The sequence below is a fragment of the Enoplosus armatus genome, chromosome 14 (assembly GCF_043641665.1).
Source record: "Enoplosus armatus isolate fEnoArm2 chromosome 14, fEnoArm2.hap1, whole genome shotgun sequence".
NCBI classification, from domain to species: Eukaryota; Metazoa; Chordata; class Actinopteri; order Centrarchiformes; family Enoplosidae; genus Enoplosus; species Enoplosus armatus.
Window position 1 is genome coordinate 4,342,252 of NC_092193.1, and position 20,147 is coordinate 4,362,398.

The 20,147-nt window shown below is 39.6% G+C and overlaps 1 protein-coding gene across 1 annotated transcript; it reads right to left on the reverse strand.

Moving 5' to 3' along the window:
* Nucleotides 1-200: 200 nt before the first annotated feature.
* On the reverse strand, nt 201-5,429 carry pold3 (polymerase (DNA-directed), delta 3, accessory subunit). Its single transcript, XM_070919290.1, has 12 exons — nt 5,339-5,429; nt 4,629-4,684; nt 3,948-4,047; nt 3,794-3,833; nt 3,458-3,590; nt 2,905-3,163; nt 2,752-2,818; nt 2,200-2,344; nt 1,862-1,965; nt 1,492-1,565; nt 1,266-1,341; nt 201-617 (listed from the first exon to the last, which is right to left on the reverse strand). Exons 1-12 carry the CDS (start codon nt 5,393-5,395, stop codon nt 412-414), a joined length of 1,317 nt encoding a protein of 438 aa, XP_070775391.1. The 5' UTR covers nt 5,396-5,429; the 3' UTR covers nt 201-411.
* Nucleotides 5,430-20,147: the final 14,718 nt, after the last annotated feature.

Here is a 20,147-nt window from a genome sequence, read left to right on the forward strand (position 1 = left end):
CCCCCCCCCACCAAAAAAGTAAACGTTGGTGAATCCCTCCCTGTGGTAATGTGATAAATTAGAGATGCCAATTTTGTTATACTTTAGATTCTGTACAGACTTACAATTAGTTCTCAAACTGAAATCCTGTCACCATCCTTTTCAACACATTCTTTTGTCTATTTTGAGGGAAAAAAAAACCACATCTTTACTTTCAGTTTTTAATGTTTATTGAGTACAACATGTATTCACAGCTGGCAGGGTGAAAAGTAAAATGTTTGTCATCCTGAATTGGACATGTCTATCTTGTTGAAGTCCTTTTCAGATTGAGTTGTATTCCTCAGTTGTCCATGTGATATGTTTCAGCTGTCAGTTTTACCAAAAGATCATTAGAGAAAGTCTGCAGCAGTGCTTGTTGTTCAACGCTGTCCATCATTTCTTTTGGAAAAATCCCATAATGGAAGCTTGTTTATTTCCTTTATTTGCGTTTGCCAAAGTTTTCTTCTGACTCCTCTTCTGGTCCTCTTTGTTACTTGCTGGTGGTTTTGCAGGAACAAGATCTTTTGGAGCTTGTTTGGTTGCCTGAAAATCATCTTCTGTTTCAGAGTACGATTCGCTCTCATAGCCTTTCTCTGTCACTGTGGGGGGAAAAAGAGAAACCAGAGTGATTTTGGGCTTGACTTGTATGAATATGGCCGTAGTATGTGGTGGTGTATTAAACTGCATTATATCAAATGGTCTTTTGTCAAATCCCATTTCTATACACAACGAGGAAGACCTTTAAATACAAGGCAATAAGGCACAAGTGCAAATTACAGAAACAAAAATGTACAATGGAATTGAAACAGAGCAGAAACTAATACTTGATTATTACAAGTACTATCAATTGACTATTTTGATACTCAAGTCATAGCTGCAGTTGTTTTGTAAGCAAAAATGCAAAAAATGTACAAGTTCCAATTTCTCAAATGTTAATATTTGCCGTTTTATAGTAAAGGGAATATGTTTGGGTTTGGGACAGTGGGTCGAACAAAATTTAGATTTTTCCTTTTCCTTGTTTTATAAGCAAATTAATCAAGAAAATATTTGGCAGATTAATTAATAATGACAATTGTTAGTTGTAAAAGTAGTTGAACTGAAGTTAAATAGGGCACAGTGTGAGCGCCATTGCGACACACTGTTATACTGGTGTAAGTTATAAAGATACAAATTCTGTATGAAGTTCTTCTGGAAAATGGATTACATGTAATACGAATTTAACAAATGGATCCGTCTGTTCTTCATACCGATGCATCCTTCGTCATCTAAAAAGGTACGAGACTTCAGGACTCTTCTCCTCTTCCTCGTCTTCATTTCAGAGTGCTGAAGAATAAAAACGTTTGTCAGTTCAATTAGCTATTCAGTGTTAAATACATAAAGAACATTTCATCATTAGTGGAATACATACATTTTATATTTCCTACACGTTTGTCTTACAGTTATGACATCAACACTCGAACAGCAAACACTTACATGTGAAACAGGCTTGATCTCCTTCTTAGGACTTGGTTCTCTTGTTTCCATCTGCTGTGGAGAATCTGGAATGACTGAAGAGGTGAACAAATATTAGTCTTCTATAGTTTCTCTTCAGAGGGCTTTGGTAACTTCCACTTTATTTATTGTAATATTTATAATATTTTGGTTTTACAATATGAATGAACTCGGACATATTTCTCTGAATTGCAGCCAAGGCTTATTTTTCACTGACTAACATTATGATATAGAGTACAACTAAAGTACATGTGAACTATTTCTTCACTCCCTGTAGTCAACGATCAAAATTATTTATAATAATTGTCTGACATCATCAACAAATCAGATAAAGTAAAAGTAAACTGCTCACCATCTTCATCGCTGCTGTCTGGTTCCGGCTTTTTAATCCTTCGTCTCTTTTTCTTCTCCATTTTCTCCTCCTCGCTGTCAGAAGCTTCTATTCGCTTGCTTTTGCTTCAACAAGAGAAAGTCTTTTATTTGAATATATTTATGGTCATATTTGACTTCCATCACCGCTCTATGAACACATTTTATGTTAATTTTAAAAGCTTTACTTTTCTACGGCCATTAAATTCAAGACTTTTATAGACAAGAAATGCAAATCTGCTCTTGTCTGTTTTCGTCTGTTAAAAATCCATATTCAAAGTGAAGTGTTATATTGAAACACACACACACACACACACACACCTCCTGGAGTCTTTCTTGGTGTCTTTCGGCGGCTCCACTGCAGCAGCTTCTTGTTTTTCTTCAGGCTGTGAACTCAGACGTCGCTGCTCTGCTGAGGATGATGACTTAGCTGCTTCCTCCTCCTTCACAGTTTTGTCTGGTTTCTCTGAAAAAGTGCAGACGAGTGTTTAGTTGGAAAAGTAAGTGATTAAATGAAGTCAGCACATGGGGTTAATCTCGGGGTTTACCTGAAGCTGAGGTAGTTACCTGTACCAGGATGTTACCACAGCTTCATACTAGAGTACAGCCAGTATTGTGTTGCGTACTTCAACTCTTTCTAACATTGTCACATTTGTATTTGTAGATTGATTTTATGTGTGCTAACATGCCTCTGACATTTTTTGGAGTAACGTTACCCTTGTAGTAGTAGTAGTAGTAATTAATACTACAATTTCACAGTTAAACAGCAGATCTGTGTTGTCATCAGAAAAAGACAGGAATCCCTGTTTTATAGAAATATACAAAACAAAATTAAAACAAAAAGAGCGAAAAATCACTGCTAATATTACTCACTTGGTGCTTGACTCCCAAAGAAGTTCAGCATTGGATTGGCTGCTGGTTTGCTTTTAGGGGCATCGACCTAAAATACCAAACAAAGGAGTAAAAACTACAGCTGATTTCTTTGTACACGGCAGTTAATCACACCACAGAATAGAAAAGCCATACCACAGGTGCATCCTCCTTCTGCTCCGACTTAATGTCTTTGCCACTGTCCTGGTTCTTAGGAGTAGTCTTATTTGCAAACATTCCCATGATGCCTTTCTGCGGCTTGGTGGAAGGTTTTGAAGCCAGATTAGCCTCTCCGTTCATGCCAGGTTTTTTGTTGTTTTCAGGCTCTGGTGTAGGAGCTCGGTGGATTTCTCTCGCTTGCTGCAGCTCCAGAGAAGACATGGGAACTGCACTGGCACAGCGGATCGCACTGTATCTGTAAACAAAGCAGAAGGAACAATTCAAGGCTGGCTGAAGACTGACAGTCCTACAATTAAACAGATTATCTTTTTCCCCCTTCTGAACTGCTGCTGGGCTACTTTATTCACCCTGTAGCTACAACTACTCTGAACTACTGTAGGTACTGAAGTAAAAAATGTTTTACCATTCAAATAATTGCTCAGATCTCTGCAGGGTACCTGTCATTTGAAATAAAATAGCTTTTTCCTCACCTGTGTAAAGACCCGGATTACTGTCCCCTTTTAAGCACATAAAAATATGATCAACATACCTGCTGCAGTTCTTCAGATTGTCTTTCACAGCATCATAGTCGACGCTGTACAGAGGGCCGCTGTCTTTCAGTAAAGCTTTCTGGACACTGTAGACATGGACACTGACTACCAAGCTCATCTTGGATTTGACATCTGCAAAAGAAAACACCTGGGGTTAGAGGCTTCTGCCTCTGCTACAACAGATGACACGCAAAATAAACACACTGAAGGACAAATGAGCACAGAGTTTAATAATGTTAACTCTTTTAATAAAATTCAGTTCGCACCTTGGTGCCTAAAAGCAACAGCTACAACCAGCCAACGACGCTGGTGAGCTGGGAAACATATTTACACACCTTCCAACTGGTCCTCTTTCACAACTGACACCTTGTGACTCTGAAAGGAAGCACAACATCAGCCACACAAAACAGAAATCGCATGTATACAGAATTGTGCAAGCCATGCCAAAATAGTCTTCACTTAATTTAATTCAATAATTGTGTATCTCACCGTTTGGCCATTGTCCACAAACTTCCCCGACACAAGATAGGTGGCATGGAGCTGAGGTGAACTTTCCTTCCTCTTGTGATCCAAGTAATGGTAAAGCATTCTGAAGACAGACACACATTTCAATGGTTTCATTTCCCAGCCATTGTATGAACTCTGACCTTAATTTTCTTGGTAATAATTATTGGTAATAAGTGACATCATACTATATTCCAAAATAATTGATATTTATATGTTGATCTTGAACACTTATTCCTGAGCTATGCATAAGGTCATATAAGGTCACTTACAACATGTTGTGCCAGGTATTGTTTTTTTGGGTACTGACCAAAATGCATCTCTAGCAGTATCACATTTTTTATTTTTTAAAGCAGTTTTTGTGTGTAGTGATAAAACAAAAAAAAATATGTTACAGGCACTGATGTATTGATCCGGTTCTAAATCTTGTTTACTTAATCTTCGATTATTTCTTTCTTGATTTCAATAATAATTTGGATAATTTTAGATCATATCTTTACTTAAGTTCTGGCACAGCTGCTTTGTGTTGAGTCACATTTAAACACTGATGTTGATATGATTCCAGTTTGTATGAACAGGAAAACCTGGCTCTGAAAATCTTTGGCTTGTTCCCATTTCTGCATGGTTTTATGTAAATAGCCTGAAGAGGAGGAGTAGCAGACTCACTGTTTGGCTGTGTTGACGTGGACTCCAAGAGTGAGACTCAGCCATTTATAGGTCACCTGTTAAACAAAACAACATTTGCGTTTCCATTCACACTTTGCTTGACACATGAATAAAGCAGCTGGGGGGAAAAAAGACAATGAAGATTTAACATTTTCGTCCACAACAGCAAACAAACAAAGGCAGTTATTTAACGTTTAATTCGTCAGACTAACATTAACGTTTAGTTACAGCATGTCTTGAACCTAGCTAGCTAACATTCTTTGTAATGATAGCCTTTTGGTTTCCATCACTAAACTCGATACAGATAAACATGTAACATTTCATCCTTTGAATGTTGTTCGACATTTGATAAATCCTACAGTGTCTATTCCAAAATCAAACCTTCAAACCTTTGGCGGTTTCCATAAGTAACGTTACCTGAAGCTAATCAACTGACGATTAAAAAAATACGTTTAGTTGATTTTAAGAGTTATAATTCATAAGCCGATTTAACAAAAAAACCCAAACAAATCCTAACTAGTAGTAAGCAATACCCTGATAAATATACACATTTACCTGAAAGAAAGTAAAGAGTAAACAGGCCGTTTTTTGAACGCAGTTCAACGGCTAATTATACCGGGGCTAACTGTGTTCTGACATTTGTTAGTGGACGTCTCACCCAGAATAACGTTCAGAAAAGAGGACATACAACGAACCAAGACTGCACTTACTATCTTGTTGTGGTCGTTGACAAATTCGTCAATGTTATCCAAATAAAGCTCGTCCATTTTGCTTGATTATCCGTGAATGTGGACGTCTTGTTGAACCGATTCAACTGCGCGGGAAGGCAGTTTATTTACTTCCTGTTAAATGTCACATGTGCCTGTTCTTCCTTCCGGTGGGATGAGAGGCTGAATGCTGCCCTCTACAGGTCAACACGGGCAACAGACTGATGGTACTTAATACCCTTCATACAGTAAAGATCCTCTTCCTTTGACTAATCTAATTTGCTCAAGCACTGTATTTATGTATAATATCAAGATACTTTACTTGAGTATGCCCAATTTGGCAGACTTTCTACTTTTACAGGGAAGTATTGCACTTTTTATGCATTTGCAGATTAAGAGTGTACAGAGAAATATTTTAACTACTAATAAACTAATAAGAGTTTTCAGGTAATAGAATATCCACTTTTCTGCTCACAGGCACACTACATTTTAGACATATGTGTATCTAAACAGTTTTAGAGAATTTACTCAACCTTATAACTCACATTTTTTTGGCTTAATCCTGAATATGTTGAATTACAATAATCTAACTGAGATGATATAAAAGCATGAAAGATGTCCAGATCAGGTTGAGAGAGAAAAGACCAGATTTTTTAGATGCTCCTTAGCTGACAAGAACATGACTTTTGTCACTTGTTTTTTTTTTTTTTTTTTAAATGAAAGGTCACTGCCAATTTTACTCTTACGTTTCTTACTGCAGGTTTGACATTTGTAGACAGGGACCCAAGATGTTTTTTGTAAAATTGGGATAGACTTTGGAGGACCAAAAAGAATGATTTGCTGGAGAAAGTTTTGGAACATCCAGCACTTCATTTCTGAAAGACAAGAAAGTAACTAATGAAAATTGTCTTGGTTGTCACTGGTTTTAATGGGACAAATATTTGTGTGTGTTGTCCAATATTTTGTATTTATGTGTGATGTAGCAGCACATACACACAGAACAATGGGGGGCCAAGGATCAAGCCTTGGGGAACGCCACAGGTTAGAGGGGCCAAACAAGAGGAAGCATCACTGACCACTATCTAAAAAGTTCTTGATACATAAGATTTGAACCAGGCAGTAGAGCAGTATCCCTGATTCCACCCCATTTATCCAATAGAATAAATTGGTCAACTGTGAAAAATGGTTTGATACTTTAATGAGGGCAGTTTTGTTGCTATGGCGTGAACGGAAACCTGGTTGAAATAGATCAAAGATATTATGATTATTCATAAAGGAAATCCACGTTAAGTAAACGGCCTTCTCCCCTCAACTGTTCCCAAAATGCAAAGACTGGTTTTTACTGTGATATCTCAGCTTTCTCACCCTTTAAACACATTAGGAAACACAGCATCCACTGTTCAGGACCCCCCCCCCCCCCCCCCCCCCTACCGTGTGTGCACAGGGTCTCTTTGAAGATACAAAACTGAACTTTTATCACGATTCTGATTCCATCAAACACATATACACCCTTTATTTTCTTCTCTGCTTGTGAAGCCATAGGTCTACACATTACAAGCAGTTATGAAATAAAAGAAGGGGAACAAAACTACACTAAGCTTCTGAACTCATTGTAATACTAATTCAAAGACTTGCAAATTTCCAAACCTCTCCTGTGACTTTATATTCAACACAAGAGGGAGAATATTTCCTGCTTCCTCCCAGAGTTCATCACAGTTACAATGTGTATCACCTCTGTAAATGAACAAAAATGTGAGCAAATTAGCTGAATCGCAGTGAAACAGTTTGACTTTTTCTACTAAGTTAACACAACTGCCACTTTAAGTGCTGCTATAATGGGGCAATTTGGTGGCTTTGTGGTTTAACCTGGATGGTGGGGGACCTTTGCTGCCTGTCATTCCCCACCTCTCTCTATCTTCATTCCCTGTCATTTTAGTATTGTCGGCTCTCTAATAAAGGCAATGAAATGCCAGAAAGACTGCCTACTACAGATGACCCAAGAGATAGAAATCGCCATGATGGAGTATCAATGGTTTCTGAACCTTGAAATCTTTCTGCTGGGTGGTGCTGTCTCTGAATTGCATGGCAATGCTTTTCAAATGAAAACTGGCTCTTCTTAGGACCAATGCATACCAATGCTGACTGTGAGTTAAGCCACAAGGATAATGGATGATGACCACTGCTTTTAATTTGCTTTGAATAGGGAAACCAACTGGCCAGGAAATGGAAATAAGCGGTGCTACAGCAGCAGAAGGCAGTTACAAATGGAGAGAGAGAGAGAGGCTCCTCTGCAGCCTACAGGGAAGAGATCAGCAGCAGTTATTAGTGCATCACAACACAGTCAATATAAATGTTGAATTTTAATGAGCTGCTGTAACAGAGATATTCAGGAAGGACAATGTCGATATATTAAACCTCCACTGACCTCATCATAAATTGTTAGTTTTCCAAACAAATCCCTGGTCAACATGAGGGCAGCTTCCTCCCAGCTTCACTGCTTGTCATCATTTGTCTGCATCAGGTGAAGCTCATTATGACTGGAGATGAGACTGGTGAAGGTGCTCATACATCATTTCGAAAGATGAATCTTTTTCAGTAGAGATTGGAAATATGAATGTGATGATGGGCAGAGGCATAAATATTGATGGTGTGCATGATTTTGTTTACATATCAGTGTTGATCTCCCTATAATACGCAACACCACACAGCTAAAAGACTAAAATGATGCAGTGAAGATCGGAGTCCAATCAGGTTCATTATGGGCATCATGATGTACCAACCAAGGTATGGAAAATAATAATGATGATGGGTTTCCAGCAGTCCCATTACTGCTACCTGTTATTATAGTAAGAAATGTAAGCAGTGGTGTTTCAGTAGATCCTCACCCTCCACACAGGAGGCCCTGGTTTGATTCCTGGAAAATGCAATAACCTTTTCAACCTCAATCATATCAGAGAAGAATAATAACAACTGCTCTTTCAACCACAACATATCATTGATCGCTCAGTGGGGAAGTCCACACCTTCCATGTGGGGGGTCTGCATCCCATTTCTGGCCAACATTGATGGCTCAGTGGTAGATTTCTCACACCCCCACACACACTAACAAAGAAAAGACAGAAAAAGGTGTAAAAAGCCCAAAACATATATGATACAATCATCATCATGGAAAACCATCTTGCCAGGGAACTACATATGGCTGTTACAGTTATAGAACCAGAGTCAATACAAATGTTGATTTAAAACATCAGTTTACCCAAATTACAACCAGCAATCGTTTTGTACCTGTTATTTCCTCTGAGCTCTGACCGGACTTGTACTTCCACGTGATGGAAAAGAGCGTACAGGTCTTTATTTTCAATGTCACTCACACGCAAACACATTTTCTACTTTCCTACATGGCATGATTAAGTGTTGATGCCATTTATTATATTTTTTCAAACATAGAATCAACTCGGGAAGCGTAGTTGTGATATAATGACGCGCTGAGAGCTGCTCAAAACTTTCATTTAGAAAAACAGTTTGTTGCTGCTGTCAACCTGAGACAACCTCAATTATTTGTGAGCCAAACAATATCCATGCTGGTTAAATAAGCATCAATGTTCTGCTTATAACCCCCCCCCCCAAAAAAAACTTTAATTAATTCAACTGTGTCTTCATTGTTTTTGCACTCAGATGCTCGTATATTATATTTAGAGTGAAGAAGTTCAGTCTGCATGGCAACTTCTGATAGAAATGTCAGACAGAAGGGCAGCGACGTGCAGCAGAGAAGGGAAAAATATTCCCTTAATGGTGACGAGAATCACGGTCTTACCTCGAAGACGCAGAACAAAACTAGAATCCACAGATGGATCAGAGTTGGTTAAGATGAAGGCACAAAGCCAATGCTGTCTTCTTTGTCTTTCCTCTCACCTTCCATTGGACATGAGTCAGATTTGCTTTTGTTACCTCTGACTTTTCTGGTCATTGTAGGTCAGTATATGATTTGTTTGTCCGCCTGTCTGTCCGTAAAGTTAGGTTTGGTTTGTTGGTTCCATTTTGAATTCAGTTCCAACTCTGGAAAAAAAACCTCAGATTTCTTAATATCAAAACATAATACATATTTAATGAAATATTTACATTTTTTTTTATTGGAAAGATCAAAGTAAAAACATTTGATGAGTAATTTGGATAAACAGCAAATAAGAAATCTGTCTGTAAAAACTTGAGCTTTAGTTTTAAGTTCAGGGTTGAAGTAAAATTTAAATTGTCTTTGTCACAAAAACGTATGTGTTTTTATGGAATTGGAAAGAATTCAGATTAAATTAGGAGATTTGATTCGCTGTAAGCAGATTCAGTGAACTGCTATTGAACCCCAAACCTCTCAGTGTCACACCAGAGTGCAACCTGAGCCCCCCGACGGCCCCTCTGGTTTGACCTTATGGGCAAAAGTAAACCTTGACTGTAACCCCAACCCCAAATAATAAAGCTTCTCCTTCCTGTAAAGACCTTCATATTTAACACTGTGTGTGCACTGTTATCATGTCACTCTGTGTGTGTGTTGATCTGGTGTTTGCAAAACCAACCTCCTTTACAGAACTGTCAATAATAAGAAATTCAGTTTGAAGTTTTAAATTACAAATATAATCACATGGTGCGAGAGTAGCCGAGCTACGTATTGAACATGAGCTTCACATCAACATGCAATTTTTCTCAGTCGGTTTGGTACACTTCCCTATTGAGCCTTAACATTTGTAAGTGCATTTCTCGAAAACAGCTCGCTTCATCGGGAAGTGTTGATGAGAGTCAGTATTACCTGCAGGTGTTACATGTGGATATATTAAGACAGGGCTGGATCAAGTTTTCACTCCCTGGATGTGAAAATGCGTGACTGTTGTCATCACACATCATCACACAACTGTCACATGGCATGGACTTAAAAAGTCTGATGGGGATCAGAAACGTTCTGAATGTTTTGTAATGTTCTATCACCTGATATGTGGACTTTAATGCTGTCATACACTGTTTTAATGTATTACTAAAACAATTCGATTAACTAATCTGAAGTTATTCCCCAAGCAAAACGCCAAACTGTTACTGGATTTACTGGGACAAATGCAGCTCAAAGTGCTTCACAAAATAAAACTGAGGCACACATTAACAGAAGGAAAGTAAACAGACTGGTGTCTCAGGAGGTAGAGCAGGTCGTCCACTGATCACAGGGATGGCGATTCGATCCCCACCTCCTCCTGTCCATATGGCAAGACAACAAACCCCAAATTGCCCCTGATGGTTGGCCAGCACCCTGCGTGGTTGCTCGCTACCGTCGGTGTGTGAGCGTGTGCGTGAAAAACCTTGTGAAGCGTCTGTGCTGCAGTATTTCTTTCTATTGTTTCAGATGATCCCCAATTTAATTTGTGTCACGACTTTGTTCAATTGTGCTGTACTTTTTCAGGCTGTAGTTTTCTGTTGTTGTATTGCAATTGAAACATACTACAGATTCAGGTGTCCCCCCCCCCCCCCCTTGTATGTTGTCACTGTTTATTTGCTGTCGCAGTGAAGCAGAGGGGAAATGAGTCAGCGTGACAGCCTTCTTATAGCAACATCTAATACTTATAGACCGAGAGCTCTGCTGTGTTCTCCAGAGCTGGCAACACGATCCATCAATCACACACACACACACACACACACACACACACACACACACACTGCATTGAAGCCATGATTGTCTTTCCTGTGTGTTTTAAGCCACCACTCAAAGAGACCAAACATCATACAGCAATTTCAACGAGGACAATTAGAACCAAAATCACATTGAGACAAAGCACAAAGTCCATTTCGCTATGTGGGTGCTCACAAAGGCAGCAGTGTTGCTCTTAGAAATGAATGTGATGAGATCTTTGATGTCTGGTCTGGGTTAAACTTTGATAATGGATTCTTTTATTAGCGATATACTGGTGTAACAAGTTGAAAGCTTTTGGCAGAGGAAGAAAAAGGTTTTCCTTCACTCTGCGGTGGAAATAGCTTCTATGTTGGAAAAACTGGCAACATTTTGACTTTTCCCCCCTGCTGTTCTCAGGCCTCTGATGTCGCATTTGACTGCTCCGGTGCTTCAGATCCACAGAAAAGATGTCTGCTCTTAGTAGGAATGCATAAGGAATGTGTTAGGTATCTCCTGTGCTGCCTGCGCACCCGTTTCAGAGGTATTTGTTCTCAAACAGGTATTACGATTCCCTCAAGAGAAACTTCTGATATGATAGGTATGGAGCTGAGAAAGAAAAGAGCCATGTGTAAATCTGTTTACAAAATTTACAAAGCACATGTAAATAACATGTAGAGGGCAGACAGATCCATGCAGAAACACGGCAAACACACGACATGCTGTGCAGCCTCTCTTTTTCATGTCAGGAACCCCACGATGACACGCTTCAGACCACATTTGATAAGATGTTTTCCTCACAAACACCAGCTGAGAGGAGTGTTGTCATTAGACGCGACGTTAGATCTGAATTGTAATTGTCTTCGCTGCAGGTGGAGAGGTACTGTAACAGTGGGAGCAGTGAAATTCATCATCAAAACATTTCTTATACGTTCTCTCAGCACGCTGCTGGGGAGTGACGCAATAATGAAATACAACTGGTAGTCATTTCTTGGACGAAGCGGCTTTAGAAGAAATACCTCCAGGACATCCCACTTCTCAAAAAAAATAATCCCCTTTAAAACGGTGATTCACCCAAATTACAAAAAACACACTTACTTCTAGTGCTATTATGCAGATAGCTTGGGTTTTATTAGTCCAGGTCTGTCTTTTTGCCTCCACTACAATACAATAGAGGTGAATGGACTCTTATTTGTGGTACTCATTACTCTCCACACAACACATTGTAAACAGTTTTTATGGGGACTATTTCTTATGTTGTTGTTGATGTGGAGGCAGAAATACCTCAAAATCTGGGCACATGAAACAAGGAGTGAACTGAGTGAACCGTCCATTAAATTAACCTTTCACTCTGGAGCTAAACTCTCCTGAGTTTAGTAAAAGCTAGGTCTTGGTAGATAAAGGAATCATGTACATCAAAGCCCACAATTATGTAAGAAATAAGCATAAAACAAATACAAAATGAAGAGAGGTGTTCTAAAGTCGTAGGCATTAATGGTCTTTATGTAAGATAAAGAACAAAAGGCCAAAGCAAGTCGAGATACTTCAAAGATACTTAGCTGTATTTGTTTTGTCCGTATCTCTCAAAGCATTTGTGAAGTGAATCACTGAAGTGATGAACAACAGCTCAAAAGCACATATTTTATAGTCAGTGGTTTACAACAATATTTTTTGACTATTATGACTATTTCAACAACAAAAAAATGGATACCTTTGTTATAGGTTTTATAGGTGTGTAAAACAAAACGTCTTTACAGACGAGCTAATATTGGACTTCTCTACTCTACTCTGGATAAGAAGTTCAGTTTAATCTTTTAAAGTACAGATTGTAATGTCTTTGTGAAGCTCAGGTTTGAAGCATCTGGATCTAACAAGGAGCTTCACATTAACATAAAGGAACGGTTACCCTCTTCTCACATCTGGAAGTGTTAATGAGAGTCACTGGTACCTGTAGGTGTCACATATTTGAGAATAGTTTTATTTTAGACAATGAGTTAGATTGAAATGTCGTCAGGTTTCGACATAAAGGTACCTCTAATCATCTGGTTTACATAGATTCGATTAACTTAAAAACTGGGACTGCCCTTTGGTCAAACTTTTACAATCCAGAAGAGGTCTTCTGAGGTCCTCTTGGTTGCTAATAACAGAGATCTAACCCAGGACCCAAGTCAGACCAGGTCCAAATTATATTTAGTCTAACCAGGTAGAGTATGGTCCCATTGTATTGCAGTGGGTCTTGGATGTGTGTGTGTTCATACGGTGTGTCATAATCATTCAGGAGAAAAATGTGATATGTATTGCATTGTGCATGCAGGTCTGTTTGACTGCTGCTTGGTAATTGTTGGAGCATCGTGTTGGTGTTGTGTCTCTGTTTGGGTCTGTTCATGTGTGGGTCCTTGAGCTTTAAGAAAAGTGTTGAATGCATTTCCTTACTCATAAAAAAATTGGAAAACTGAAGTGTTTCAAATGCTGCATTGTATATATCCATGTTTACTAACTAGCAGTCTTCTTCTTCCCTCACTTTTGCTGGTGCATTGCTGCGTCTTTGGGTACATTACTGGGTCGATTTCCATCTGGGTCCGTTTTGAATCCAGTGAGTCCAGAATTTTGGACCCTTGAAGACCTCTATTTTTCAGTTGTGGAGTTCCCATTTTGCTTAGACTTTGGACAGAAAATTCCAGCAACATGAAGTCTACATTTTTCGATACCACATACATACAATGTTGTTACTCTTTGCATTCAAAGCCATGTCCACTTCACAATCAAAATAACTGCTATTTTCTTGGAAAATGCTAATAATTGTGTTTCCATTGGCAACCAACATTACTGAAAGTCTTTATCTGATCAATTATCAATTATTTCTTCTGTTAACAGGGAAATTACAGGCTAGCTGCCACTGTTGGTCCTCCACGGAGAGGCCGTCCGGCGGCGCCTCAGGCCCAGTGTCAGGCTCCATCATGGGGACGATCATTAGCTGCCTCCCAGAGGAGCCGTTCTCCCCTCAGCATCCGCTCCACTTCACCCTCAGCCCTTTGTGGCTCCTGCTGATAAGGCCCAGCTAATATCTGTGCAGTCGTTGGCTGCATGGAAAGTGATAAACAAAGGCTGAGCTGCTGTCCACTCCATCAGGACAATACAAACTGGAATCTGGGCCCCGGGCTATTGTTTTTCTACAATAGAGGATGGTGTATGTACAGCTGAAATCCTGGCCAGGTGCTTGAAACAAAACACAAGACAGTGAAAGGGTGACAGATTGACTTAGTGGTTACAATGGCTGCGCCATAAACAAAATGTCATGGTCTCCACCCCTGCTACAGACGGTGTCCAGACTGCTAAAATGTCCTTGAGAAAGATGATGAAACTGTTGTCACCCATTAAAAGTCACCCTGAATAACAGCAGCTGAAAATCAAATAGAACCAAAAATACCTACGATCCACGTTCATTAAACAATTCCTGTGCTTTATATGAATAATTATATGATGAATGACTCGTCCTGGACGTGATTTCAACATTTTTGAAATTATATACAGATGTTTTTGAACTTATGATCTTTAAATCTGCAAAAACAGATTTTTTGTTGGCCACCTGGTGGCAGCAGAAACAAGCGGTGAACACAACACTAACATTTCATTGTCTTTTATATATACAGCCAGCTGATATGGAGCACAAAAGGTAACTGCAGAGTTGGATGCTAATCCTGCTAATCCTCTCTGGGTTCATCTTTTATATACAAGTAGTCAAGTGATCCATTAATTCGTTAATATAAAGATACTGATTGTGGCTGCTTTAATATTTCAGCCTGGTTTACTGGTTTTATTATTATACAGGTTCCAGTCAAAATGACACCTGCATTAAACATCTCTGCATTTGTTTACAGTGAAGCCAAACACTGACATGTCGAGGGTTCATCACGTCCAGTTGTTTTAATCAATAAAAAGACTAAAGTTCCCCCTTTTTCTCCTCCCCCCTTTCCTTATTGGTTTGAATTGAAAACCGTGTATTATGTTGTTGTTGTCTCTCCCTGATGTAGGTAGGCTGACCTGCTGTCTTTGTCTTGTCTCTTTTGTATTACATCAATAAAAATGTCGATCACAAAAGAAATGATGACTAAAACTAGAAAAGTAAGACCCAGGCGGTAAAAGGGATCTACTCAGAGGACACAGAGACACCCAGCCCTGTCTACCTTTCACTCTTCACCTCATTTGTTTAGCATTTCTTGTAGTGTGTAGCTGGCAGATGGGGATTTAGGGTCGAGGAGATGCTGACGGATGGAGGAGCAGAATAAGACACAGGGATTTATGAGAAAATAACTTGGTTATGCATTGCGTTCATGAGTTGCTTCTGTTTGTCCTTCTGTAATCATACTCATCTTTACGGAAGTTCTGAAATTGCTTTTTATATTTGAGTAAACAACTGATTACCATTTTAGCGAGAACGGCCACGTTCTTTTCAACATGGAGGATCTCATTTTGGGACAATCATTTATGGAAAATCTGATAAGACTTTTATTGTTCAGTGAAAATCACACACTGTCACTACCAACAGGGTCGTAGGCAGGATTTTAGTGTTCAGCAAAGCCCCGAATCTTTGTTGTTCATCACGTGTTGCAGTTTTTGTATTAAACCCCGATCTGTGTAGCAACCGATGTGTTTTAAATTGAATGGTTATACGAATCCAGATCAGTGTTATGCACAGAGAAAAATCAAACTGCATTACAAACAAGTTTAATTACCTCATCAGGTGGTGTTGGTGGTGACTTTAAACTATATGAAAAACAGAAAAATAACACGTGAACACGCTTGATTAGATTTTCATATTTGTGGGAAATGACTGATTACCACACTGATTCGTTTAGCGCTAAAGAGGCTCATTTCGGGCAGATTTCTTGCAGATATTCTCCTCATGTCATTACTTCTCGTTCCTCCGACCATGAAGGTTCAGTCTCAAGCTTCACTGAGTCACACAAAGTCATTATGAACTTCATCTCTTCATGAATGCTAATAGTTTTCTTTTTCTATAATGAAGTTGGTCGTCCGTCTGTTTGCTTCTCTGTTATGTAAAATCTCCACAGTTGTGTAGATTTCACTGAGTGTAAAAAGTCCTCAGAGACACGAGAATGACACATGGAATCTTAATGGTGGACGGTAAACACACACTTCCCAGGCCATGTGTGTGTGTTCCCGTCCCCCACACAGGAACTCCCTCACACACACACACACACACACAAGACCTCTCCTCTGCATGGTAATCATACACTCCTTAATCATTAAAACACACTCACACACACTTACGGCCCGACAGGCTTCTCTGCTGACTGCTGCTACCAGATCTGCATGTTGATTACGCTCCCCACAGTGAGCTGCATGTCAACACTCTGCATGTCCACACTGCAGCTCACTCATCCAGAAGCCTCATCAAATGAAAAAACGGGTAAATGTGATACTTAGATGTGCCTGCACGCGGCACAGTGTGGCTCCAACTACTTCACATTACTGGCACAAAGCACAGTGCGAGGCCACACACTGCATCGGCCTGCCACGTGTCCTCTGTCCTGTCTGCATGAAGCTCTTGTGTGGCGTTCACACCATGTAGGGTGGAGGGCAATGATGGTTGAGATTCCCATGGTGATGAATTCCCGTGTTCATGTCACCCGACAGCTCAAGGTGCCAGTTTTACTGATAATTAGTGCAATTTACACACTGAATGCTCTGTTAGTGTTAAGATTCACTCTCATGTTGGTGTAGTTACCTTTATTGATGGCGATATAAGGCATCCATGTTTGCTTTTCATACACTTTAGTATTATAGTAAGATATATTGTGTGCACGTTGTTGCCCATCTAACAGGCAGACAGTTGAGAAGAGGGTCAACTTTACTTTTTTAAGATATAAAGATATAAAACAAACATGTACTCCAGAGTTTTTTTCCTACTTTCCTGCTGTACAATTAAATAATCTTCCTTCAAGCCTAAAATTGATCACATCAGAGCACATCTTCCAAGTGACCTGACGGTTTATATTGTGAAGAGAGGCTCAGAAGATGAAGGCTTTGCCACGCCGTCATTGTATGTATTGTATCTTGTCTCGACTAGTGTTGTGGTTTTGTGCTTTTGACAGATGTGTGGCAGTTTCACAAACAAAGCTTCCCAGCTGAAAGTACCACTCTAACGGAAACTGGTTAATATATGACATGAATGCAACATTAGCAAAAGGTCAAGAAAGACTCTGCCCTCACCTACCTGTCTGTGTTTTCAACTATATGCTTCCATTTATATGGCTGACAGACGAGATGAGTGTCGAACTTTAGAGTGCAAGGATACGGCTATTTCCTGGAGAGAGTATATGTAAAAGTGCAGACCTGGGTATGAATCAAACTGTCAAAAGTATCAGTAGAAAAGATTAAGTCCAGCAGTAAGTCTCACCTGAGCAGACCTCACAAGGACTTTAAAACAATGCAGTGACAACATGGATAACTGATGTCCATACGTGAAGAATAATATACAATCTCTCATGAAAGCGCAACAGCTCTGCAGTAAGTGCTTCAGGCTTCTTTCCAAAATAATTGATATTACAGGCATTTAACTTCAATGCAATTTTCCATCTGAATATTCATTTTCTGAACGGATTAATGAAGACTAAATTGACCCTGACTAAAGTGACCCAGAGTCTTTGAAATTCATGGTCTCAGTTCAGTTTAATAAATGGTAATTTGATGCTCAGCGTATCTCCACTCTCCCGTCTTTGCTAACTGAACTTACTTCACCGTGAAATCCCGTGACCTCTGATTCGCTGGCTGAATCTCCATTTGTGTGTGTAGCTGAGCCCCACAGTCATGAACGTCCTCGGTAGTAGCTTTTGTTTTCAGAAGGCTTTGCTTCCAGGAGAGCGGTTCAAAGTGAGAGTACGATCTCTATTAACCTCTTCACCTTCAATGTTCTCAGTTTCTCTAATTTCTTTTCAAGTGAGATGAAAAAATGTTATTTCTTTCCCTTTATTTTGGATTCTTTGAAGCAATATCAAGTTAAACATTCATAGATGCTATTTCTTATGGCTGCTCCATAAAATACAGTTACATACATTCAAACTGGACCAGTTTGCTGTTGAGTGTAATCCTGAAGAGGACTCTGGTCCTTTTTACTGTGCATTTCTGTTCTCACGGTCACAGGTTGTCATTAGACTAATTGATTGGTTGCCAAACATCAGCAAGGCAGCTCTGTTACTGCTGCACATGTTTATGCTGTTCATACTGACAATAAAGTTGAATCTAATCTAATCGGACCTGATAAGAACCAGTCAGAGGGCCTACTGAAGAGAGAGAGAGAAAGAGAGATCAGGAGGAAGGAGATAAGAATGCATTGAATTGCTGACATCGTGATGAACAATGAATGATAACGCTCATCCCTGAAGTATTTTGGTTTAGCTCAGTAGATGCTGAAGAGGACTGAAGCGGACTGGCCTCCTGCAGAAAGTGTGTTGAGCTCACTGGGGTTCAGGTAAGGTCCTGCATCCTTTCTTGTTGTTGACAATCGAGGCATTAAGTGTATGTTGTGCTCTATTATTAGCTGGTACAGCCACCAGGCTTAGTGGTGATGAAATCACCTAACAACTAATCATCTGACCAGGACTATCTGTGCTGTGACACGGTGCCCAAATGTCGCACAAATCCTGTGATGTAGAGCTGCTCTGGGAACATAATAATCTCATATGATTGAACCAAACAAAGTTTAGATTAAAAGATGTAGATGTCACGTCCACTTATCGATAATCTCAGAAAGTTGCTTGAAAATACTGGCACTACTAGATTACTTTCGTATTTATTTCTTTGTTTTTCTGAGGTTTATTCGGCTACTTAATACTCAGAAAACACACAACCACAGATTCAATTCAAATCTCCCACCAGCTGCCTAAATCCACTATCACACCATCCGTCCTTCCCCTTCCTGACATCCACAGATATACAAACACTGCAACCTGTAGCGTGCAGAGCTGCCTCTCATTAGTTGTCTCATTCTCTCTGTGGAGAAATGACACAACAACTGAATAAATCATCCAATAATAAATCAATCAATGAACATATAAATTAAATGTTAATTCTATATGAATTCTGTATGGTGTAACTAATTCATGTTTCATCACATAAGTCCATACAGGAGTGTTGTATAATTCATGGAGGTATCCAACATGTTGGTTTTGGACTTTGGATTTCTCTATAGAGGTTTGGTGACACTGAATCAGCAAGACAGAACAGAGCTGAGAACATGAAGTCTGCTCTTGGTGCTGTCTTAGCATGGTGAGGTATCTAGATCAGCTAGTTCTGTCTGACTACACTGTATTTTGATTGCCGAGCACAAATACATTTATTTTTCATGCACAATGAAAAAGAGCTGTGTTTCGTGATGGCATTGAGAAGGTTTCATAAGCTCCAGTCAGAGTGGTTTCAGGGTATCCAACAACGTGTAAACATTAAGTTTAAGTGCAGAAAACTATTATGTAGTCACAGACAACAATCTGCTGCATTTTCACCTCCCCACTCTGCAGCTGTGTGGGCAGCAGGAGTGAATATCTTTGCCTAAAAAGGAAACAACATTTTAGACATTTCCAGTTACTTTTTAAAGTCATGGCGAACGCTCCTATCTACAGAAACTATCAATGAGAGCATCTGCAGCCCCGTGTTATGCTGTTGTTCTGGATGACAGAGCTCATGAATGTCTGCTGGCTGTGGCTGTGACACACATCGCTGCTAGAAGGCACAATATCAGATCAATGCTAACGTGTCTCCAACATGCCTGAGGGTGCAGCTGTCTCCATCAAGGGCAAATAATAGAGCAGATTAGCATAAAGTGTCAAGAAGCAGCTCAGGGATTTGTCGCCACTCTGTGTCTCCACTACACTACACTACTATTCACTGCATAAAATAACACCAGGAGGAACACGTCCTCCTAAACTTGGGTCTTCAAGGCTGAATGGTTGTTTTGCTTTGCTTTCGTGTTGTTTTTTAAGACACTGGAAGCAGCTAAACCTCCGTCTGAAATCATTAAATGAATCCCGCAGATCGTCGCAGCATCTGCTAACACAGCATGCTTGGTTAGATGAGTGAGCTTCCTGCTCCGCGGGGAGACAGTCGAACAAAAGCAGGAAGAACGGCACGTTGTGATTTTACATGCTCAGTTAAGTTT